The sequence below is a fragment of the Triturus cristatus genome, chromosome 3_2, assembly GCF_964204655.1.
Source record: "Triturus cristatus chromosome 3_2, aTriCri1.1, whole genome shotgun sequence".
NCBI classification, from domain to species: domain Eukaryota; kingdom Metazoa; phylum Chordata; class Amphibia; order Caudata; family Salamandridae; genus Triturus; species Triturus cristatus.
Window position 1 is genome coordinate 971,619,212 of NC_140584.1, and position 26,509 is coordinate 971,645,720.

At 40.1% G+C, this 26,509-nt stretch overlaps 1 protein-coding gene across 12 annotated transcripts in view; it reads right to left on the reverse strand.

Moving 5' to 3' along the window:
* NF1 (neurofibromin 1) overlaps positions 1-26,509 on the reverse strand; it is a 1,956,660-nt gene that overhangs the window by 1,200,371 nt on the left and 729,780 nt on the right. For all 12 annotated transcript variants that reach the window (XM_085649550.1, XM_085649547.1, XM_085649544.1 and 9 more), the window contains exons 18-19: positions 16,945-17,018; positions 16,739-16,822 (exon numbers count right to left, since the gene is read on the reverse strand). In XM_085649550.1, coding sequence (XP_085505676.1) covers positions 16,739-16,822; positions 16,945-17,018 — 158 coding nt within the window. The remainder of the gene's footprint in view (positions 1-16,738; positions 16,823-16,944; positions 17,019-26,509) is intronic.

Here is a 26,509-nt window from a genome sequence, read left to right on the forward strand (position 1 = left end):
TGAACATTAAAGCAGCCTACAAATAACAGTTAAACACAACAGGGGCAGTAAAGTATATATAAACAACAATGGTTCCAGGAAAAGTAGTAATAACTATTTCATGTAGGAAAAAAACCCAATATAGTGAATAGAAAAATACAAAGAAATGTGAGGTGCCCACACAAGGATACAGAGTTTTTGAAGATTATTCTTGTAAATAGGCTTTTGCACGTAACAAAAAACACAACATATAGAGTACAATACATAAATTCTTGCTGCTCAACATATTACACAAACAAAAACTTTGCACATTACATAGTGTTTTATAAACTAAAAGAAAAATGGCAAAGGGGGCCACAACTTCATTGGGTAGCCCAGAGATGAGAATGGAAGATTATGGGCATTAATCCCTTCCCAAATGCCAATAAAGCGTGGACAGCGTTTCAACCCCAAGCGTCAAAGGGTTATCATCAGGACAGGGAATAGTTTTGTGAGCGAAAAGTCAAAGAGCGCTGCTGGTTCATTTAGCAAAGTTAAGGTTGGAGGAAAACGCTTGATAGCACATTGTTGCTACCAGAAGATGCATCAATGTAAATCTAATTTGATTGCGACTACTCTGCCAAGGGGTGCGATTTAGCACAAAATTATTTTTTGAAGGACCAATTTTGCATTTAATCCTCTAGTTCCTAATTTTGAATGATGGTTTGAACATTCTTTGGCTTTTTGCTCACAAAATTATTCTCTGTCCTGATGACCTCTTGACGCTTTATTAGCATTTGAGAAGGGATTATTACCCATAATCTTCCATTCTCATCTATGGACTACTCGACAAAGCTGTGGCCCCCTTGCCATTTCTCTTTTGCTTTGTAAAACAGTATGTAATGTCCAAAGTTTTTGCTTGTGTAATATGGTGAGCAGCTAGAATGTATGTGTTGTAATGTTGTGTTTTTGCCACATGCAAAAGGATTACATTACTCACCCAGTAAGCATCTGTTCTTGGCATGTGTGCTGTAGATTCACGTGCTTTGCATAAGTCTGCCATCTAGTGTTGGGCTCGGATGATTACAAGTTGTTTTTCTTCGAAGATGTTTTTTCGTGTCACAAGGCTATGTGGCTCCTCCATTTGGTAACAAGCATTGGCATAGCCAATAGGTCTCGCTTTTGGGACCTTATAAGTATTTAGTTATGCAGCACAATATCCTTGGTGCAACAACATCAACTGTTGCATGGCTAAACACTTATAAGGTCCCAAAGGCAAGACCTATTGGCTATGTCAATGCTTGTTTATTTACTGTAGCCGCCACCGAGTATTAAATGACAGAGTGGGATAAGCACAGTGGGCAGAGCATCTCATTATAAAATCCCCCCAAAATAATCCACAGGGAAATGATGGTTCAGTGCCAAGAACAGACTAGGATGCTTGCTGTACAAATCCACAGAAAATCCCCATAATACTTCAGTTGCAATGCAGAGCTAAAAATACACTGAATGGTGTCGAGCAAAGCAGTCAAAACACCCCAGAATGCACTGCTTCTGGCTGCATTAAGGTGTCCCCGTTGATGACGCAAGGGCTCAGGCTTCGCTCGTAACCCTCTTGCTTGTTAAAGGGGGGCGAGGGGGCACAGCAGTGCTGGGAGACGACGGAGGCGAGCTATGGGGGTTTAGTAAGAATTCATAACATCTGTCAGGCAGGGAGAGCTGAAGCAGAGTCAGTCACATGTCAGGCTCCGGCTGTCATCCAACTGTCCCTGCCCTAGCCCTACTTGCCTCTGGGAGTCACCGGCCTGCCGTGAAGTCTCCAGATTTCCATGCAAGCTAGTAGCACTCTAGCACCAGCGCGATCTCTGGAGTGCGCCTCTGCGAGGAGCAGGGTGCCCGGAGAGCACAGCCCGCGTCCCGGAGCCAGGAGGGGAAGTTCCGCTCGGAAGTAGCAAGCGGAGGGAAGGGGGAGGAGAGAACTTCAGACGAGAGTAAACATCAGAGGAAGCAGCCTGACAGTGAGGCGATTAGAAAGCTCTTAAGGCCCCTCAACAGAACGGCGGAGCGGGATAACTTTCTTCATCTGCCGTCTGAGGAGGACCCGGTTGGCGTTTACTCGGACTGCACCTCCTTGGTGTGTCTGGGTGAAATGCCTCTGTCAAGCAGCATTAAATAAAACAATCCCACTGCCAGGCTTTCGCCAGTCTTCCTGTCCCCGACCTCTTTTTTTCTGAGTGAAATGTTTGAAGATAAGAAGGAAGGAAATAAGGAACTTTGCAAAGGATTGCTCGAGCATATATATCCAGAAAACTCCTACTGCTTCTCTGATCAAGCACAGAGCACTGACCACAGATAAGGTGCAGATTTCTTTATTTAGATAAGTCCATCATCTGCGCTAGCAGCATTAAGCGTTTCGGCACTGCAAGTGCCTTGATCACAAGGCCCGCCGCCTTATCTAAAGACGTAAAATAACTATCAGCGTACTATAATTAGGCATTTTATAATCGGAGACAAAAAAGCGCCCCGCATTTGCAGTGTGGCAAAAAAGATCTGCAGAAATGAACTAAATCCTCAAGTGGAACGCGAGTTTATTTCCAAAATAAAGCTGGCACGGGAGTGCAAAAAAAAAAAAAAACAGACCCACAAAGCATTTCCCTTGCGGGAGCGAGCAGGGGCACCATCTGTTTGCAAGTTAATTACAAACAGATGTCGCCAAAGCTCGCTCCCGCAAGGGAATCACCAAACGTGCACGCGCTGCCGTTGAAAGCAATGTAAAGCGTGCACGTTTTTGCCCCAAAAAGCAAATCGATTCCAAGAGGTCTCCTCCTATGCAGCGCATACGCACTGCGTAGGCGAGACCTAAAAATGAGCATGGGCATCAACTACATCTTTTGTTTCGTAGCAAACAGGTGAGAATGGAGTTGGAAATAGTGTAGAATATGTGATGACCATGCAAGTAATGTACATAAATGTAAACTACCAACTACACCGGTATCCGGGGAGGAGGGAGGGCGCATGTGAATCTACAGCTCCAACATGCCAAGAACAGATGCTTACTGGGTATGTAACATAAGCCTCACAAGGCAAGTGCGGCTGTAGATACACATGCTTTGCATAGACTGTAAATCAGTCCCTCTCCCAAATCCGTGGCTATCCTGTGGGGGTTGGAGTTGTTTGAAATGGAGTATATAGGTCAGCCTGTCCAACATTAGACTGTTGTAGTGCTGCTATATCCACACAATAATGTTTAGTAAAAGTATGTAGTGTAGACCCAGTTGCTGCTTTACATATTCCAGCAATTGGAATGTTCCCTAAAAATGCCTTAGAAGCGCCAACTTTCCGAGTGGATTGGGCCTATAGGGGTAACTGGTAGTGGTCGTTTAGCTTTAGCATGTTTGGATGCATTTAACTATCCATCTAGCAATTCCATTTTTTTTTAAATTGGTCACCCAATGTGTGGAGGTGAGAAAGCATGAACAGTTGTTTTCTTTTTCTGAAACTTTTAATTCTGTCGATATATAATGCATCAAAGCTCTTTTAACACCCAAAGTATGAAGAGCTCTTTCTGCAGCAAAGTCTGGGTTTGGAAAGAACACTGGCAATTGAATTGAGTGGTTCATATGAAAAAGAGAGAACTTTAGGAAGGAATTTTGGGGTTGTCCTTACGACTACCTTTTTTGTGCAATTGAAAGAAAGGCTCTTCTAAGGTTAATGCATGGAGTAATAAAAAAGCAACTTTACAATATAAAAATTAAAGTCAACAGGAATTCAATGGCTCAAAAGGAGGAACCATGAGCTGTTTAGGACAACATTAAGCTTCCAAACTGGTGCTGGTGGTAATTTGGAGGAATAATTCTTTTAAGTCCTTCCATGAAAGCTTTAATGACAGATATTTTAAATAAAGATGTATGTGTCTGTTTTTTAGATAAGCAGCAAGTGCAGCTAAATGTAATCTTCTAGAAGTGTAGGCAAGACCGGACGTTTGTAGATGTAAAAGATAACAAATAATAATTTGTACTTGTACATCAAATGGATTGCAATTTTTGGTTTGACAGTAAATAACAGACCATTTCGATTTGAGCCGTAACATTTCTAGTTGTTGATTTCTGCACCTCCTTAAGGACATCCATACAAGTTTGTGGAAAATTAAGGTACCCAGGAGCCATATTACAAGGTTCATCTCTTTGGGACTGGGATGTCTTATTTCCCCATGGTTCGGCACAAGAAGTTATAGGTGGAGAGGAAGCTTCTTGTGTGGCACCTGAGAAAGTTCCAGTAGGGTGGTGAACCATGGATGACGAGCCCATGTGGGTGCCACTAGTATTAGTGAGAGTGAAGTTTGGACTAACTTCCTGACTACAAATGGAAGTAGTGGAACAGGTGGAAAAGCTTATGCAAATATCCCTAACCAATCGATCCATCTGGTATTGCCTTTGGATAGAGAGTGGGGAAATCTGGCTACAAAGTTTGGCATTTTGCATTTTCTGGGGTTGCGAATAGGTCTATTAGAGGAAACCCCCATTTACGAAAGCATGTGAGTAGGACTCTGGGTTGAACTTCCCACTCATAGAATTGTTGCTGCTGAGGTTGTGTGCAAATTGATTACTCGTTCCTGGTACATGCTCCACTAAAAGATCGATGTTGTGATGTAGAGCTAAACGCCATATCGACAGTGCTAGGTGTGATAGCTGCAGTGTGTCCCCCCTCTGTTATTGTGAATAACAATGTTGTTATATTGTCAATCTGAACCAGAAAGGACAATCTCTGTAGGTGAGTTAGGAATGCTTTCAATGCTTGGTGAACGGCTTGAAGCTCGAGGTAATCGATACGTAGACTCTGGTGTTGTATATACCATGTAGCCTGTATAGTTGGATATTGCAAGTGAGCTCCTCAACCTGAAAGCAAGGCATCCACTATAAGAATGACTTGGGGAACAGGATCTAGAAACGGCTGCCCCTTCAATAGATTTTTGAAGGTTCCACCAATGCAGAGAATAATGTGTGCGGCTGTCTATCAAAACTAGATCTTGAAGGTGGTCCCAGTGACTGAATCCATGGACGTGAGGCATTCTTGCAGTGGTCTCATATGCAGTCTGGCATTTGGAACTATGGCTATACATGATACCATTATGCCCAGAAGTCTTAGCACTGTTTTGACTTGAATGTGTATTCCTGTTCGAAATTGTGCTAAGGACAGAATATTTTGAATTCTGACTGAATTTGGAGTTGCTAGCGCTAGTTGAGTTTTGGCAGTATTTGTGCATGTTGTAAAGGGGCTTTTTGCAGATTGATTGTGAAGCCTAACTGGTGTAGAAGAGTTAGGGTCTAGAGAGCATATTGACTGTATAGTTGTAAGCGGTTTGCTTTTTGAAGCAAATTGTCTAACTAAGAGAAGTTATGAATGTTTTCCCTTCAAAGAAGCGCTTCTACCACTGATAGACATTTTGTGAATACCCTTGGAGCTGTGGTGACTCCAAAAGGAAGTACTTTGAACTGATAATGTTTGCCTTGAAAAAGAAAATGTAGGTACTTCTGATGCGATGGGTGAATGGGTATATGAAAATAGGCGTTCTTTAGGTCTAATTTGGCCATTAAATCTGCCTACTGAAGTAGAGTTATAACCTTAAATAAACAATGTGGTTCTACTTAATGTGATGTAAAAAATATTTTTTTACGTTTTGTTGTTTTACAATCGTGAATAAACAAGGCAGTGCCTTATTTGAATAAAGGCACTAAGTGTTTTTAAAATACCCCTCACACACTATGAATTCCCATAGTGTCATGCTTCATCATGGGGGTCTTCCCGTCCCTCTACGGGGCGGGGCGTGCTTCGACCAATATATATATATGGGAGCACTTAGTGAATTCATAGTGTGTGAGGGGTATTTTAAAAACACTTAGTGCCTTTATTCAAATAAGGCACTGCCTTGTTTATTCACGATTGTAAAACAACAAAACGTAAAAAAATATTTTTTACATCACATTAAGTAGAACCACATTGTTTATTTAAAGTCTGACATAGGAGGTAGGTTCTACTAGGAATCCTCTACACTCCCTCTCTTTGTTAATTTTCGTAGAGTTATAACCTCCTGAAGGCTGACCATGTGAAAGTGTTCTGACAGAATGGATTGATGCAATACTCTAATGTATAAAATGGGTCTGTGTGAGCCGTCCTGTTTGGGAATAAGGAAGTATAGGGAATATACTCCTGTTCCCTGTTTTATTGTAACTGGGTCTATTGCTCATTTTGGTAAAAGAGCTGCTATCTCTTGTTTTAGCAGAAGCTGGTGCTGAACAGAGAGGTTATGTTTGGGAGGAGGAATGTTTAGAGTAGTGGCGATGAGCTCCAGAGAGTAGCCATGTTGGATAATATCCAACACCCATTTATATTTGGTGATGTTCTTCTACTGTGGCAGAAACAATAGCAGACATCCCCCTACAGGTATTAAATGTTCGGGGAGCATATCCTGTGGGAATGTGAACATATTCAAAGATACTAGCGTCAAATACATACAGTTCTAGGCGAAGTGTTTGGTCTGGTCGTCCGCCATGAAGCGAAAAGGTGTATATCGAATGTGTGGGAACCCACAGACCTGAGTGGAATGGGTAAGATCTGGGTAACACTGGGCCTCATGGTGGCTAAAAGGAATGTAGCTCAGCTATGGGGAGCCACAACCTCACCAACCATAACAGAGTGGAAGAAACACATGGACTGGTGCATGTTCCGGGAGAAAACAGTATACACTGCGAGGGGCTGCCCTAAGAAGTGGTCTCAAATCTGGGGGGCATGGAATACGTATCGAGGGGAGATATGTAGTCCCTCACACGGACCCAACACAGATGACTTGCCTTCACCATAAAGGCCGTATTCCATGATGTATCATTGCTTCGTTTTTTTAGTAATCGTGCTTGTTAATGACACTAAATGAATTCCTCCTGCCTGTAACTTATTCACCTGATTCCTGTATTTACGCTGATTCAAGTTGTTCAATAAAAAGTATTACAAAAAAAACAAAAAAAATGTTCTGGGAGATTGTGACTGAAGTCACTGTATGGTATTGGTGTTATTGGCTGTGCATGTGAAATTTCCACAGTCTTTAAAATTATTTCCAAAAAATAGAATCCTCTGTAATATCCCCTTGAAGGTGAGGATTGAGTTTCGCCCTTGTATGACACTGCTTATGTGTCAGGAGTGGCAGACCCTGCGCCCTGTCTAAATAATAGGCAGCAAAAGAAACCACGAAATGTTGTAGTTTGAAGCACTTAAGCCACATCGGTCTCTTTTTTATTTTTTTTCCAAGGGCCGTGTCAACTTGCAGCCCAAAAAGGTGTTCTTTGTCAAATGGTAAATTTAGGACAGCCTGTTGAAACTCTAGTTTGAAACCCGACACTCTAAGTCAAACATGTCTGCAAAGGAAGTGCACATTGTTGGGAGGGCAAGCCTCCTTGGTACATCAGGCTAAACTTAAGGTTCCTTTTGATGGTCAATTCCAAGTAAAGTAAAATATTAGTATTGATACTTCTAGCCGCAGTATCTGCTGCGTCAACTGTACATTCAATGGAATTGTTAGAAAGGAGTTTGCCTTCTGTAACTAATTCCTGCCCTCTTTTTCTAAATTCTTGTGGGAGATGATGGAGGAGTCCAAATTGTTGGGCGGGCAAGTCTCCATGGTACAACAGTCTAAACTTAAAGTTCCTTTTGATGGTCAGTTCCATCTCTTTTCAACAGTTGAAGAGGCCAAGGCCCTCTGATGTTTTGCAAAGTCTAAGTAGAAGGGTGATGGGCTTAACCCATGAAATCGGGCAACTAGCTGTGATTCCCGGGCGTGTAGTAGATGCTGAAGCCTTGCCAAAGTTCACTGTTCAGAGATGATTTAATGTTGTCATTTTCTTATTTTTTGTCTGGAATGGAGGGTGGGCATACAAGGGGGTACCAGGAGCTCTAACAAGGCATTTGCTTAGTTGCGGTGGCTTGAGAGGTGGGGGGGGGGCAACGGGCAGTACCAGCTTCAATGGTTGGGGCAGGGTGGAGGGGAGGGTGTCGGGGGGCTGGGTGGTTTTATCTAGAAAGAGCAGGATTGTAGAAAGCAACAGGTCTTATTTCTTATTTACATTTATGCTTTTGTAAACTCGGGTCTCTTTATAGCTAGTGCTTTCTCATTAACCTTTCTCCAGGGTTGTACAGGTCTGATAAGGCGAATTCTTTATGGTCCGTGGGTGCCTTTTGTTTGTTTTGGAAAAGGCTCAGACAATGTCAATTGATTAATAACGGTTCAGCAGATTAATATTATCATCTGCAATGTGAATGGACTATCAAATAAGCAAATGTGCAACATACTTCCAATAGGGTTAGGAGACAGATGAAACCTTAAACCGCCAAGTTGGTGAGCTTAATTAGACAGAATCTTGCCATGGTGGGTCCGTGGTGGATAGATTTTCCTAACTTCTAATAATATACTTATCACTCTTCTAGATTTTGATCAGCTTTACAACTTGACTTTTTCTTGTAGCGAGCTCAGTGAAGGGAGGTCTAATTGAGATTAGGGCTAATCCCTTTTCAGACCATTCAATAGTTTCCATGGTTCTTGTTACAAAGGCGCCCCAGAGGAAGAGATCAAGATGGCAATTTGACAAAGTTTTACTGACAGATTAAATGTGGGTTAATGATAGCAAGTACTTTAAGGATTTTTTAAAAATAAACTCAAATAAGGCTCTTGCTTTTATGGTATGGGAAGCATTCAAGGCAGCTTTTAGGGGACAGGTGATTTTGTATAAAACTAAACTAGTAAGGGTGCGGGCTGCCAGATTTCAGAATCTCCATACAGCCATTGATAAGGCTTGAAGTCAACATATAGGACCAGTGGGAGGCTCTTTTCCCAGTACCACCCATCAGTTAGCCCAAGATCAGTTATCAAGTGCTGAGCAGGAGTTTAGGGATTTTTTTTATTAGAAGAAATAGCAGGTAGTAGACCTTTCGAATAGAAGCTGTATGAGGAGAGCCAACAGGTAGGTAGGTTTTTGGCACTGTAAACCAAAACACAGAAGAATAGACAGTTAATGAACAGAATTTAAAAAAACACTCTCAGGTTCAACAGTGACGGAAATTAAAGAGATAACCAAGGTGTTTATCAATATGGGCACATATATGTAGAATCTGTGCAGATTGCTGAGAACGAGATAGAACAGTATTTTAATAAGTTGCACCTCTTTAAAATTTCTTCTACCCAGGAAATTTTACTAATTAGGAAAATTGAGCCCTGTGATATCGCAGTAACCCTTAAAAATATAGCAAATGTCATTGTTAGCAGTAGTGACGGGATCCCTAAGGAGTTTATAACACCTTTTTAAATTAACTCCTTCCATTTCTTTTAGTACTGTTTAAATCATATCTAGGATGGGGCGGAAATTGTGAAAAACTTTAAAGAAACAGTAGTAGTAAGTTTCATCACAAAAAGATAGACATCCTAATTAATATCATTCTACAAATCTACTGAATGTGAACTATAAATTATTTATGAAGATCTGGGCAGATCGGATTGTTCCATGAGCACAGGACGTAATTCACCCTGACCAAAAAGGATGTTTATCAAAAAGGTAAATGGCAGTTAACACCCATTTACTGATACAGTTGATCGACTACTTTTCAATCAACAAGTCAAAGAGAAGGAGGCTATCCTCATAATGGATGAAGAAAAGGAGTTTGACCTTGGTAACTGGAAAGCTTTGTTTTTCATTTTGGGCAAATTTGGCTTCCCATCCACAATTGTAAACATGCTTAATAAGCTTTACAAGGGGACTGAGGTTAGGATTATTATTAATTCACAGGAGGCAGAGATAGAGAAGACGAGTTGTGGAACTCAACTGGAATGCTCCCTACCCCTGCTAATTTTTAACCTTTTTTTATTAAACCCTTAACCGCCAAGATTTGAAATCATTTATCTACTGTACCGCTTATTGAGGGGATGGCGAAAGTCAAACTATTTGCCAATGACCTGGTGTTGTATTTGCAGGCCGATAGCCTAAACATCCAGAACACTGTAAATTAAATAAGTGATTTTACGCGAATCAGGGGATACAAAGTAAAGTAGGCCTAGATGGAACTTTTATTATTTAATTCATCCTGGGCCAACCTCCCTGGGTGTCTACAGAGTGTCTCCCAGCGCAGTTAGATACCTTCATCACAAACTATTATACTCAATTATTCAATCTAAATTATGGGGAAAACTCATTAAAACAAGAAAGATCCTAGAAAGATGGACTCTGCTACCCCTGTCCTTGATAGGCAGGGTAGCAATGGTTAAAATGTCTATTCTCCCTTTGTTTTTATTCCTCTTTTTGAACCTTCCTTTGATAATACCTGTAACTGATTTTAAACAGCTTGATTCTGTCATTAGAAGATTTATATGGTCTAATAAACAGCCACGGGTAAAATTGACTATTTTAAACTTGATACCTCTCAGGGGGAGTCAGTATTGCCACACTTTGTCATATTATCAGGCTACCGTAGTAAATTCTGTGGTTCAATTAGCAGCAACAACTACAGTTTACGATCATTTTCTAATATGTTGCATGGTCAAGGAAGTCAAATGGGTTTACCAGTATTTCTTTGCAGTGCCAAACTTCCTAAGAAAACACGGTATAAGGTTTTAAAGACCCTGGCATTTAGTATTCAGACTTTTTATTAAATATGAAAAATCCCAGTACGTCAAACCTATACTCTTATACAAGCCTGAGATCTGGGGGTTGGCTTTATCCAAAGCCCCACTACAGTGATGGCTAACAATTGGGTTCTAGAATTTGGGTAATTTCTATAACTGCACAAACCTGATCTCCTGGGACTCTATAACTCAACAATTTGGAAGCCAGAATCCACTGTTACAGTTTAGATTTAACCAAATAACTAGCCTTAACCCTTTCGGTGCTCATGACGGAATAATTCAGTCATGAGCACCAGTGATCCTGTGCTCATGAGCGAAGGTGTTAAAGAAAACTATGTGGTAATGAAGAATGAGATTTGTTTAATGGTTCGTCGATTAAATGTGACTGAGTTTGTGGGAGCCTGGTATCAGATACTTCTGCAGTAGGCTAGCCAGACTATTGCCTGACTTGTTGTCAAAATCTCTCAGGGTACTGGCTGTAGGGTTAATATCAAAGAATGGCAGCACCTCAGAGAGGTAGGGCATAGATCACTCAGCTGCCAATTTTAAAAAGAGGGTGTATTAATTCAGATGGACGGCATGCCATACACAATTATACGCTACATAGGATATTTCCTTCCTACCTAAACCAATGTTTTAGATGAAAAGCAGCCGATGGAGGTGACTGGGTCCATAACTATTTGAATGTTCCATCAGATTTGGGAGGGGGTCTTCCAGGTAATCAGCCAAACCTTTCATACCTCAACCTCTCTGACTTCTATGCTTGTGTTATTTTGCTTCTCTTATGAGGTTTACCATCTTCGTAAGAATTCGCAATGCTTTACATCAATAGTCACGTGGTGGCTCGTTCACTGATCTAACAGTGCTAGAAGACCAACACAATCTCATTGGCTTCTCAATGGTATAACAAAATGATTAGAACTTGAGCCTTTGTGGGGGCAATTTGGGGAACCTTCTCCTAGTTGTAATGCTCATTTAGGTACTGTAGCTCTAGAGTATGGATTTATGGTAATTATAGCTGAAACAAGATCTGCCAGGCCCAGTTTCGACGATTATTTTCATAATGTGAAACTATTTTTTGTATTGTTTGTCTTCTTAGGATGGCCTCTTGTGGGATCCACCTCTTAGTATCTTGTCACTGATAATGGTTGAAGTGGTTCTTTCCTCTGTTGAAATGTGTTCCAACGTATTATCATGTGTCAATGACCTTAGTGCTGAATGATGACTTGTGCCTTACTCTTTCATCTATCCTTTATACTCATGCTTTAAGCCTTTTCTATACAAGCACGCTTTATTCTTTACTTGCTGCTGTTAATGTTTATTATCAATTCTGACTGTGAACCACCATTTGAAAACTTGCACTGCAATAGGCACTCGCTCTTTTGTAATTTATTGCTATTTACTGATGCTAATGTTTGCTATTGATTCTAATCCTGAATTCTCGTTTGCACTCAACACAGGCACTACTTTTTACACATCCTCAAGCAGACCACAATTGCATACGCTCATAATGAGATTCAAAGGATAACGTTATAACGTTATAATTTATACTGCCAATGAAGGTATATTTAAAATTGGCCTAATGATATGGGGTGGGATAGAGTGAACTTTATTGTTTGTTTTACAGAAATAATTGTAGGTAATAGCTGTAATAAGACTGTGAATCAATAGAAATGTAAAACTAATCATAAACCAGGTAAGATCACCGGCTCAAGCCTCCTTCTCCTAATGAAGGTGATTCAGGCAAAACTGATCCCATCTATCACTTACGGCAGCGAAGCGATGAGAGAAAGGGACACTGAAACGGTAGATGGTACGGTAGCAAGAGCACTGCGCATGATTTTTGGCCTGCCGGGACACACATCACCTGCGCAGATGCGGCTTGAATTTGGACTTGCAAAGGAAGAGATGGCATGCAAAGGAGTAGATTTAAAAAGCTGGCACAAAATAAGCAGGGGAGAAGCAAAAACTGCAAGCCAAAGAAAACTGCCCAGCAAAGCTTTACCTGGAGGACGTAATCAAACGGTTGGGGCTGCGTCAATTATGGGATCTCCCTCTGGCGGGATTTAAAAAAGCAGTAAATAACACTGTCAGAAAAGAATCTCTCTTGCAGGATAAAGCCTCTCTGGCCAAGCAGGCCACGGCTGGTTTACTATACACCAAACTCAGGCCCTAAACATATTTGCAGACCAGCTTCACTAAAAAGATAAAAGAAGTTTTTGAAATTTCTCCTAGGACTGTTGCCCTCTGAAAATCATTTGGCTCCCTGGCTGCGCCCCTCAACACCAGCAAAGAGCCGCCTCTGTGGCAACGGTGAAGAAAACACAGTACACCTCATTACCATCTGCAAAGATTTGCTACAAGAACGCTGGACCCTTTTGAGACCACTATTCAATAAAAACCGGATACGGTCATGCAGGCAAGCAGTCCTGGCATGCTTCTCCGGGGATCAGGTCCAACTGAGCTGCCGGTTGGTAAAATATCTTGAAACTGCAGAAGCTCACCTTAATAAAGTGAAAGAATAAACAGAAAAAGTCAAACTGGGCTGGGTGCAGAGCAGAATCTAGCACTAAAATCCTCATGAAGGCCCACCCCGCATCAGCGGATAAGCAGGATGGACCGTGACGGAACCCAGCGCAATCTTTGTACCCCAAAGTAACCGGACAGAAACACAGGCCTAGACTATATCTTGGTGTTCATTTAGCCCTACTACTCTAAACTTTAAAACCTTGAATAGTTAATGGCCAGAGTTCAAGTATCGAACAATTACGAAATAGATGCCTATCTGAAACTTTTTGTTCTTCAAGCAATCAATTGTTTGTGTTTCAAGGGCATTAGCGGGATTTTCTTTCTTCTTTTTACTCTACTGTTTGCTCTCTTTGTAGTACATGTGGTAATTCTCTCCTGGGTCGTCCGAAGTAAGCACAAGTTTATGTGGAGGATCATTTCTTGATCCACAGCCACATTAAGAGCTTTGAGAATTAAATGGATTGAATGGGAATTTAAGTTAGCCCAATTTAGGTAGAGGGCCTACCCTGCAAAGTTTCTACTGGCAGGACAGAATCGAGTAAGTTCTTAGTCTGATCTTATATTTTACTTGAATTTTAACAGTGTTAGCTTGATTATTTTAATAGCACTTCTCTACTTACAGTTTACTATAGAATTAACGTAATTAGTCATGGCTGCTTTGAAACATGAAACTGTTAATTGATGATGGTTTGTAACGGTTTTAACTGTACAATAAAATATTACTTACTTAGATAAGAACTCCTGGGAGATGAATATTCAAAATTGCTAATACATGTGTATGTGTTTTTTGAAAGGCTGAGACTGTCCAATTTGTCAGTGGTCCCACTGTAGTGAATTTGTTGCGTTGTGAAAAGTGACAGTACCTTTAAAATGGCAGTGTTCTGGTTACACATATATGACCAGAGGAAAATTAACGGTTTTATTTTTAGTACATGTTGCATGACAATCTTAACATGTTAGTTATCCTGAACAATACTATATAATATTTCTGTGATGAGAAGAAGGCTCAGGAGGTTTAAGTTTCCATTCATCCTTTTTTCAAAAATGTCAACTAAACCTTTTATAAGATTTGTATCATAGAAATGTATTTAAAAAGGTTGATTAAGCAAAAAGGATATAGATTCTAATTATCTTGAGGCCAATTAGTTCCAGTATTTATTTACAAACTACCATTATGGTAAACATTGCAATAAGCACTAGATATTATTTCAGCTTATTTATGCTGAAATGTTTGATGGATTTTTAACTATCTAGGATTTAGATTTATCATAAGGGTAACTCAGTCACAAACAGATGCATGATATCCTAATCCTTTTCTAACAGAATGGACAGGATATCTGTTATGGAGTACCCATCTACCAAACTGTAAATCTGGCACTAACTCACTATATTTGATATAGTGAAAGCACTACCAATGAGAATAAAATGTAAAGAAATGAAAGATACTGGTTTTCTTTCACCATTATATAAAGATTATTATAGATAACCCTACATTTTTACAACTTTGCTGTAAGGTAAACATTTTCCTGATGATTGGCTACATTTGAGAGTACTTAAACTACAGGAATCAGTCGATTTACTATGAATGCACCCTTTAGAGGCAAGAGCAAACATTGCAAAATTTTGATGCAAACACTTCATTAAAAAACGGTAATTCCCTAGGATCAAAAACACTTTAGAACATTTAGAAAATGTTTTTCTGCCAAAATAGTTGAAAACAATCTACTTCTTGCTGATCTGCTGAGATACGGGACAGAATCTCTGTCTTAAGTTTACTGCTTCTGGTGTTTTACTACCCATGAACACATATTGTGAAATAAATTTACTTTAAGTGAAGGTGAAATTATTCTTTAATGACTGTACAAAGGCTTGGACATATCAAGACCTCGCCAGATACTGCACTCACTCCTAGGGTTTGAGATGCATACTGCGGATTAACTGACTGCTGGAAAACAATATGTATATGTATATGTATATACGTATGCCATTAATATTTGTCCGAAATTAAACAATAATTGCATTACTAATCAAAATGGAAGGTGATATGTCAGTATGGCGTACAGGAAGGACCTGTATTGGCAGTTTGAGCTGGATTGTTCCCATGAGGAGCAGGTTTAAGACTGGTTTGCATATGGCTGGGTCCAAACTGAGGCAGCATGGCGAGCAAAAGAATGATGGGTTGGGATGCTACCCTGATCGATAGCCAATGGCCACAAAAATTGCAAGCATTTCTCCCATTTACTTTTTGTGTTTCATATACCGCCCTAAGTGGCATGGGCATGCCCATCTGTTTAAATGGGAGGAATTTAAGTGACTAAACATGCTTAAGACACATTTGGCAGAATTGGCTCTGTTGTCTGGTGATAATAATGTAAACACCAACTTCTCTTACCAACAAAAGAAAAACGTGATCCTGTGCGTACTTAAAATGAACTCAAGGCTGTGAGCAACTTTGAAGGTGTCTGGGAGCTACTGGTAGCTCGCGGTTGGAGACTGGTTGGGGAGAGGAGTTGGCCTAACGGCTAGGGCGATCGACCTTAAAATCTGGGGAACTGGGTTCGAGTCTAGGCAATAACGCTGAACATTCTGTGATTCTGGGTAAATCACTTAATCTCCTGTGCCTAAAAAAATGAATGTGTCCTCAAGTAAAGCAACTGGTGCTATGTAAGGCGCTCTGATACCCTATACCTTCGGGTCAAGTTCGCGCTATATAAAACTCTGTAACAAAAACAAACTAACAAGTGGTCTATGAGATCTTCAGATCAGTTGCTTGATCTTTTAGAGTTAACCAAAAGTAGACTAGGTCACACTTATCATGAGAATGATCTTTAATAATTAGGGTTTGTTCTCTTTGGGCTATTCTCATGAATCCAACTTGTAACCTAAAGTTGAGAGAATTCTGCAGCGGGCTCATTAAAGGAATGAACTATCTTATCAGATGAAAATGTATTATTATTATAGAGAGCATGGCCCCTTTCTGATTGATGCAAGAGTAAAAAAGGCAGAAGACTTCTGGTGGCAAGTCATACAGATGTCCAGCATCATGTTGTGGTCATGGGGATATGATTTCACCACCTGGCACACAAATACATGTAAATCATAGTCTGGCATACGCAGACAGTTACAAATATTACAGGTGCACAGGAAGAATGCACCCATTAAAATATAAGTGCGCAAGACAAAAACATTTGTTAGAACATGAATAGCTGTAACTAACATGGCTAACACTAGCAGAGATTTGGAGGCACTTACTAGAAAAGACAGGCATAAAAGAGACAAGATATTGGCTGCAGTGACAGCATATGCAAAACTCTGAATAGAGGCTTTGACACTATGGACATCAAGAGCAACAGCTAAATGGTAACGAAGTCCATAGTGGTCTGTGGATTTGTCACTAATTTCTACAGCTGGTACCAAAATATTTTCTAGTTGGAAACCAAAAAGAAAATGTAAGCCATTGGGAAACAAAACTGCCTGTGGGGCTACAAGTATATTTTTTATATTTCTAAAATCCTGAAAGAAAAAAGTAAATTTCAGTGCATTTGGTTTAGGCCACATCCAATATACCACACATCAAAGGATTCCAACTCTTACCTGGCCATCATCCAACTTGGTTTTTGGTAAATTAAGTATAAGTTTTGTGCTGTGTTCCCACTTTGCATGTGTGTCTTCCCAAGCCTGAAATATGGAATTCATAGATCAACTGCAGTCAGTGGTTAGGGAAAAATAATTTGCTGGTAGTAAATTTCAAATTATTTCAAATTACAAATTAGGATTGGTACACTGTAGGTAAAACTCACTTCTGTGTTGCCTGCAGTGGGGTTTTCTATTCGCCTTAGTAGTGCCATCACTCGCTTCTGAAGAGCTGCCCTGCCTATTACAGATTTAAGAAATAAATATAATTTTAATATTTTCCATATCTTCCATAACACACCAAACTGAGATAAAATTTGGGCAGTAAGCATTGCACAAGTAAAGGCACCTGCAACTCTTGAATACATCGAAGCAATTCCACACAATTGTTAATAATCAAGACTCAATTTAAGAATCTCTCCGGTATTAAACAACTTAAAATCATGGGAGTAGGTGGAAAAGTGTTATAGAATGTGGAGGATTTTGGTTTAGCGTGAGGGAGAGGGGAATAAAATAAGAAATACCTTGCAAAATATCCTAACAAAATATACATCCCAAACCCTTCAAAATGGGAAGAATACCAGATGAGCAACAGAAAAAACCCTAGAGGCAATGTACCTCTTGTATTGTACAATCATATCTAGCGCCTCAGTCAGGTGGCCATTTAGAAACTCGTGTGCAGCCTCCACTTCTGTACACGTAACCACCTTTCCTTGCTAGGTGTGCGATCTTGCCTGTGTGCCAGGTTGATCCTTTAATGTCCAGCACTAGAATCTGCTTCTGAATGTCCTCCAATATGCCCAGTATGCAGACATCCCTGGCCACCATCTTGAAAAAACATATCCCCTACTTTATTTAATAATTCTTGGCAGCGTAGGTCAGGATTTGACCCCAGATTTCAACATCTTTCATCATCATTATGAATGGTGAAAAAGAGTCCCAGTGACAGACAAGAATTACAGTTTATCTGTGGCTCCCCCATACCCAGTAGAAAAACTGCATTTGTAGCTCCAAGAGGAAACATAAATCTTCGTTAATGACCTACAGGAGGCTCCGTAAGCCAATGCCCTCACGTCACCTTTTAGGTGGGCCAAACAGAGTAATGTAATTCGACTACAAACTTGATTTGGGATTTCTTCCTTTAGCATGGTGGGACATATAAATACTTTTGATTTGCACACCTAGTCTGTTTCTAGGAACACAAGGTTCAGAAATCCCATGTGAAAAACCTGGGATTCTCTAAACCAGCACACATTGTTAACTTATTACTTCAGTACTAGGCGCTGTAGTACGGATTTCCTACCTGCTGCACCATTAGGAAAGATATTCTGAACTCAAAGAAAAAGAAGAGCTTCAAGTCCCTTGTCAGTCACTCAGTTGATGATCATTTCCACGTCTCCAATGGCAGTCACATGAGGCCTTTCTGGTGATTAGGTAGGCTTTTTTAACCTTTTCAACCTGTGAGTATCGCTGTCACCTACTGGCAAGAGCTAAGTCTATTTCTGTATTGGTGTTAATACAAATACCTACCAGTCATTAGCATGCGTACATTGTATGTAGCACACGCCCAATCTTGGCACTTAGGTAAGCCCTTGCAAGTTTTCTTTAATTTGACAAAAGAGCTAATTATAGCACATTTTCTGACAGAATTTTGGGAATGCAACGATTATGTGAAAGAGCCATCCGTCTAGATATAATGGAGCCACCATGCAGAACTTTAAATTGCTCCTAAATTGCAGCTCTTTTCCATTTTCAACCTTTGGGTAGGTTACACAGACACTAATAACGAGACTACGATGCAATCTTCATGTTTTTCTGCATATGACCCCCCTGCTGCATTTCATATATACATTTTTTTATGTCACACTTTGAGTTTACAAGTCCAACAGTGTTACTTCTTGGTCTCCCAAACTTATAACTTGACATAACTTTACCAATGAGGTAACCCTGAGCCAACTAAATATTTTCACAGTCTGCCACCCCACCCTCATGTTTTTTCTCTGATGCAGAGTCCCTTAAAATCTAGCTGACATCTCTCCATAATAGTTTCTGGGTTTTAGCTGATCATTCGTATCAATATGTGGCCCATATATACTTTTGAATGGATTTTTATCATTGATAAATTCATGCAGCATTTAATATTGCTTGCACTTGTATAAAATTTGCATTATTATAGTTAGGTAGTGCATGCATCCATTACTCTGAAGAATTCACATGATTTATAATTCCTTATAGAATTACATGAATGTGCACCAAGATTAGTATGTTAATTCTTGCATTTGACATCATTCAGTGTGAGCCCTGCCCTTTTCAGAATATCAGAAGTGTGTTTTTAAGCTGGGTACAGATAAGGCACTGAAGGGAACCTTTACCTTCCTGGGTGACTTGGCTTGAGCAGGGACAGCTGTAAACATCTTTTGTGAAGGCCATAAGCAGGCATCTAAGAGCCAGGCTGGTCTTATCTACTTTCAGGAGAATGCCTAACTTGCTGAGCGAACAGACAGAGAACAACTATCTCAATGTAGAACAACGTCTGTTGTTAGGCTAAGGTATGTAGGTGAGAGTCCTGCTTAAAAACTTAAACTGCCCCTTTTTGTGCTAAGACAACTCAGCTAGAGGTTAGAAGAGAGGGATGGAGACCACAGACACGTTACATCTTTTCATGCAAGGAAATTCTGAAACACTGTAGCAATTATCTATTACTATTTTATTTATTAATCGCCATATTGCCACAATTTAGTGCAATATTGGACCTTGAATAGGAAGTTTGTTTTAATAAAATCATGAAATATATTCAGTGTGTATTCTTGAGTGTTGTATTCATGGTGAAAAGAGATTTGGAACTCACTAACATTCACCTAGATGTCTTACAGGACTGATCACTGCCCAGAAAGCACCATCCGCTGGTAATGCTCAGAGGGTCCATGGGTTACAGTCCAACAAGTTTCCTATCTGAAGATGGTGGCTGGGCTCCATGCATAATGTAGCAGTGGCTGATACGTGATGCTATCAATCTGCCAATGTAAGCCTATGTAGCTTCTCAGGGACATCACAGTCCACAATGGGGCAAAGGAACACTGATCTGAAGAACAAAGATCGCAGTTACGGTCAAGGTGACTGTGATTGGCATGCTCTAAGACAGGGTTGTGCAGGATCATTCAGCAAGGACACAAGGACCCGAGAAGAAAGTTTGACTAGCTATCCTTTTGGTACTGTGTTACTTTAATAGTGCTTCCAGAATGAATGAACAGAGAGTTAGAAGAACCAGCTATTCAATATAAAATACTGTGAAGAGCTCAGAGGCTCACTTATATACCTGGCTGAATGAGGGTTTATGTCGAGGGATGCCATGGAATAAAAATCTTGTGCATCAGTCTGGCAAGAGTCACATTCAGGTCCAAAAGGGTAGTGTGGTGCCACATCGAAGGTAAAAAACTGCATAAGCTCTTGAGTTGCTTCTTGACAACCTTGCTAGGAATAAAGGACTCCCCAGGCCCCTTTTGACATGAGGTTGGCTTTGCAGGTAGGCAAAGGACCTACAGGAGGCTCTGTAAGCCAATGCTTAATCTAAAAAAAGGACTATACGTGCAATGTTATACTGCTGGAGAAGTTTGCACTTCGAAGGATTTCTTTTATTTCCATTCTGATGTCATGGGTTTATATTGGCTCTTTTGGCTTGCAAACTTGACAAAGGCCACCTCGGCTGATACACATTGTTTTGCAGTAATAGATCACTCGTGGATGGATTTCGTGTGCTGCTTCCTCTCTTTCTGGGTTGGATCTCTCGGACATTTGTGGTTTCTGCTGACACCGATAGGCAGGCGTTACGGCAGAGATAGATATATATATATATATATATATATAGATATATATATATATAGATAGATATATAATCTCCAAAACCCTCGTTAGTTGCTCAACTTCCAGAACAACGAGCATGGACCCAGCATACGTGCAAAGTAGATTTTATTATCACCAGTTCAGTCCACCATGACGCGTTTCGGCCAATTCACAGCCTTGATCACATGACAAAGCTAAGACAGTGTTACCTCTATTTAAAGTGCCAGTGCATACAACTCAATTAGTCAACAGAGACAACATACTATGGCATGAGTTAAACTTTATGCTTGAATGCGATATAGTTATGGTAATTTAAACATATGGATGCCAAATACATTAAGTAGCCTAGTATGAACAAATAAATCTTCTTACTACAATTTAGCATGTTGTCACAATAGGTTTGGGGCAAAGTGTCTATAGCAATAATATATATATATATATATACCTCTCTATCTATCTATCTATCTATCTATCTATATCTATATATATATATCTATATATATATATCTATATATATATATATATATATATATATATATATATATATCCAAAACAAAGAGTTGTCCCCTTAGTGAAAGCCTCACAGCACCAGGTAAGTTTTTAGCGGTTTATTGGGAGAGCTGCCGCTGCAAAGTGCAAACAAACATTCAAATTAATTGTCAATTTGCAGACGCAATTCGTGCGCTGCGCGCAATTCTTCATTGGTTGACAAAGTGAGAACCGCAAGCAAAGTTAGGACACCTGTATTTCTTTAAGATACTTGGCCATGTGGCGGAGACAATCCAACTGCCTGCTGGTTGCTGTAGTGCCTGATAGTATTATCACAGTGGATTTCTTGCTGATAATCACTAATAACAGATTCAAAGTCCCCAGTGGGTTGATGAGAGCTTACATCAGGGCAGCGGCACCATCTGACTCTCCTCCCGCACCTTGTGCCCCCAACTGCCGACGTCGGTTGGTGCCAGCACACAGGCAATCTTCGTGCCCCGGGTAGGTGGCGGTCCCCGGGGCAGTGTGGGGGAAGATTGGGACCCCCCCACACTTTTTTTTTTTCAATTATGCCCCCGTGATTTGGCCCCCGGGGGCAAATTAGAATCCGCGCGGAGCCCGCGCTTTATTTTTTTTACATTTTCGGCCGAAATTCGCGCTGGGTGCGCTAATCTCGCTGATTTTAATTTTATTTTTTAATTATTTTTTGGTCCCTGGGGGTCCTTGTGGGACCCCCTGAGCAGGCCTAGGGGGTCAGGGTATTTCTATCCTGCCCCCTTTTTGCGTTTTTCGCGTTTGTTTTTTAGGTTTCTTGTGCCTCGGTTCTACCGAGGCACAAGATGGCTGCCAACACTTCCTGATCTTACAAATGTCCGTGAAAAATGTAAAAGTTTGTGGGACCAACGATATCTGAGCGGGACCGCTGCAAGCACACTGGTGCAGCAGTTGCAGAACTGGGGGAGCCTTTGATCAGGTTGAGGCTCCTTTGGAACATTGCTGGTCCCACAAACTTTTTAATTTTTCATGGACATTTGTAAGGCACCGCCCACTTGGGCTTGAATGAACTACCAGTCCCAGAATGCCAATTACTCACCTGTAAGGCACTGAAATAAAAGAGGGAATAATCTGGCAGCTTACTGCGTGTCGTTCCTGTGTCTGTAACTGCCCAGAGGAAGGGAGTTTCCCGAAACACGTTGGCAGGAAAAGTGGGTAAATGAATCGAGTGCTGCCTCCCTGCTGTAGCTGCAACCACCACTGAGTGCGATCCAACGAAGTGGCAAATATATATATATATATATATATATATATATATTTTAACACCTTATTCTGTGGTATGTGATGAATTTTGTACCGCAGAATAGGTGATTTACTTTCTGGAACGTCCATGTGCTCTTAGATACATAGGAAGTACAAAATTACAATAGAAAAAACGTATCTTAAAACACTTAAGAGCAATAACAAACGTGGATTTCAACTATCCTGTAGCCAGACATTTCTACAATACCCACAACAGCAATAACAGACTACTTAAGTTCTGTGGGATTGATAGAGTAATGAAACACATAAGAGGAGGCGATAGGGAGAAACATCTGTGCATCCTCGAATCCCAGTACATTATTGATCTCAATACCAGAATGCCATTTGGGTTGAACAGGAAGGAAGAACTGTCGACACACATAGGAATTTAACCTTCCATCTATCTCTCAATCTTTCCAATGCACTTTTTTGAACTAGGACATCTGATCATTTAAATATTTTCTTTTCTAGTATGATATTTCCTCTTTTTTTCTTCAGATAAGGGTTCCCCTATCTTCAATCTTATCTTGGTCGCACATAGAAAATACCATGGGTAGCTATGATCTGAGATTTAGTACCTTCGTTGTAATAACCTCTCATGGGTCCTAAACACATATATATTTAGGGCATTTGCCCAGGATTGGTTTGGTTTTTGATTCAAATGAAATTCCATTATAGGACCTCTATACTGCATTACGTTGAAGGACCTCTCACATTGATTTATATGTGTGAGATGATCAACATTACATTCATGTCAATATCAAGGGCATGGTACTCGGCAAATGGTTTGTTTTACTCAACACTTTAGAATTCTATTTGTCCTTACCAATTCCTGAGCCATGACACTATATCCATCACATATGAACACCAAGCAGATGGATCTGATGTGAAGTCAATTCTTAGTCGTAATTTAACTTGGTTTCGGCTCTATTACTCAAATGGTATGATTACATATAAAAGAAATGATGTATTTTTGATCCCTTTTCTCTCTTGTAAAAAAAATAAAAATAAGACATGTTGCAACAAATATCATGACAATTGTGGCATACTATGTTCTTAAATATTTATGAAATAATATTGATTCCCCCCAATTTGGGGCAATTCATTCATTTACTAATTTTAAACATTTTCTCTATGTGGATTATGACGAATGGCTAAGACCACAATCGATATACAATCGTGGCTTAATCGGTTATCGATTTTGTGTTTTTCTTAATTGAGAAATTTGCACATAATATTGATGTTTTATCTAAAATAGTGATGCATGTCTTATCTTTGTGCTGTATGTAAATAATTGACTTTGAGAGATTTCTTCTATGTTTATTATCAAGTACGGCCAAGATTGCAACAAAATGATCTTAGTGGTACAGTTCAATGGTCATGAACATAAGTGACAAAACTGTACAAAAATGTTTTTACTTAGCAGGTGTATATATATTTTCTGCCTGTTATTTAATCTAATCTAAAAATAGAATGATACGTGCAATGTTGTACTGCTTGAGAAGAATTTTATATTATATATATATATATATATATATATATATATATATTCACTGAAAAAACCATAGGTTTCACACACGTTATAGTTACGAATTAGCATTTAAAAAACCTTGCAAATTCACTTAAAAAAACATAGGTTTCACACGTTATAGTTAGCTGGACATTTCACTCATAAAAAACCAATGAAATTCCCCCGTTATAGTTAGTGCAGGCAACTATAACTCACGCGACCGCAATCCTCTGCTGATGACGTCAGATATTACATCACTGTATTTAGACACTTATTTACCCATGTCTTCTTCCATTAATCTTTAGCTATACATATATTACAAATATTTATTTTTCATAAAGACACATATGTCATCAGTGATGTAATATCTGACGTCATCAGCAGAGGATTGCGGTCGCGTGAGTTATAGTTGCCTGCACTAACTATAACGGGGGAATTTCATTGGTTTTTTATGAGTGAAATGTCCAGCTAACTATAACATGTGTGAAACCTATGTTTTTTTAAGTGAATTTGCAAGGTTTTTTAAATGCTAATTCGTAACTATAACGTGTGTGAAACTTATGGTTTTTTTAGTGAATTTGTACGGTTTTTTAAATGCTAAGTTATGTATTTATTAATTTGTTTTTATTCGGGTGCGCGCACCTCGCGATGTTTTTAAAAAAAATTTAAATCTTTTTTTTTGCCCTTTGTGGTCCTACTGTGACCCCCTGACAATGGCTAGGGGTCAAGAACTCCCTACCCTGCCCCCTATTCACGTTCTCCACCTTTCCTTTTCAGTGCGACAGACAAAATGGCGGCCGACACTTCCTAATTTCGACCGATTCGAATGTTTACTGACATCTAACAACCAATCAGAATTACGCTCACGCACGGCAGGGTGCGCGCACAGGGCTTGCACAGGGCTTGCACAGTGCGCGCACCCTGCGCGCGTATAGATATTGATATGCTTTTAAATGCTATTTTCTCAGGAAATACTGAACAGATTTACACCAGACCTGCGAAAGGCACTTCCTTGACCTTATGGCTACCTCTCTGCCAAATTTCAAGTAATTCTGTTCAGCCGTTCGGGCTGTAGCTGCGACTAAAGGTCCTATGGAAAAATGCATGGGGAAAACGCGTTTTGGGACCCCTCCTTTTTCTCGGCCCCCGCTTGACGAATTACCCCGAGACTTTCAGGGTAGGAGCTGAGCGGCGCGCCCCATTAGTTTTGAAAATTTCACGAGGATTCGTCAACCGGTGCCAAAGTAATTCAAAATAGAATTTTGAGATTTCCTATGGAAACACGGTCCTAACTATAACTATCTACTGGCGACCGCCAGTAGATATATATATATATATATATATATATATATATATATATACACACACACACATATATATATACTCTTTCCCTGAGGAGTTACTTTCAAAGTGTAGCCTCTCCTTTCCTCAGAGGTACTGGTGGCTGACAGAAAATCCTCACCAGAACCTAGTACAGAAGCAAATTGCTACTTTTTTTGTAACGGTGCCTTAGCAAAAACATCAATCCACTTTCATGATAGATGAGTATATATATTGATTTAGATATATATGATTTTAGTCCTTCGTTTTTAATGAATACCTCTCTGCATGGAAAAACAGGAACGGACTCCACTTTTGCTTGTGCATGAATTTATTTTGTTCCATGCTCCGCTATGACGCGTTTCGGCCTTTGCAGGCCTTGATCACATGACACAACTATGTATGTATGTATGTATGTATGTGCGGTCTTATATAGCGCTCAAATTACCCTTGGGCATCTCGGCGCTTGCATTGGGAACCCGTCCTGGTTTTTCCCTGTGAGATAACCCGTACTGGGCATCCCCAAGGTGAAAGCCAGGCATCCCGCCGCAGGGGGCCGTTGTGGAGATTAAACAAGCTTGTTGCCCAGAGCTGCATAGTGTGAACTCGTGCTTAGAGTAGGCACCGAAGCGAGAATTATCGAGTCCGTGGACAATTGGGCTCCAGACCTGCCGCGTCGGGAATCGAACCCTGGTCCCGGGTCTGACCTCTGCTTCAGGGTATGCCTCCTCTAACCAGTGAGCTACACTTCTCCACTATGGTAACTTTTCCATTTTTAAAGTGACAAGTGCATAATAAATAGTGAATACAGACTCACGTCTAATTCAAAATACTTTCAAGGTTGACAGCAAATTTATACTTTGTATTACATTCATTTCACATTTGCCAACATTGTACGTAAAATTCACAAAGGTACGAATATACATTTAAATAGTTTATTAAGTACAAATAAATGTAAGGGAGCTGGATAAAAGCTGTTATCATATCTGTTGATACTACAGTTTCCAATTTTTTTTCCTTTTCATGATTAGCCAGCCTCAAAGTAGTTTCTGGATCTCATTATTCGCCATTTCACTACCGCTGCATACTGAAGCCCAGGTGGGCTAAGTTTGCTGTTATTTCCGTCAAAGGTGCAAATCTTAAAGTGCTGTAGTGCAAAGAGAAAAAAAAACACCCTCATTGTCACCATACTAGTTTAAAAGAAACCGTGGTTCCTAGTTAAAAGACAAAGAGGAAGCAATCAGGCAGTGTTGGTCTATATATCTGTGTTATATATA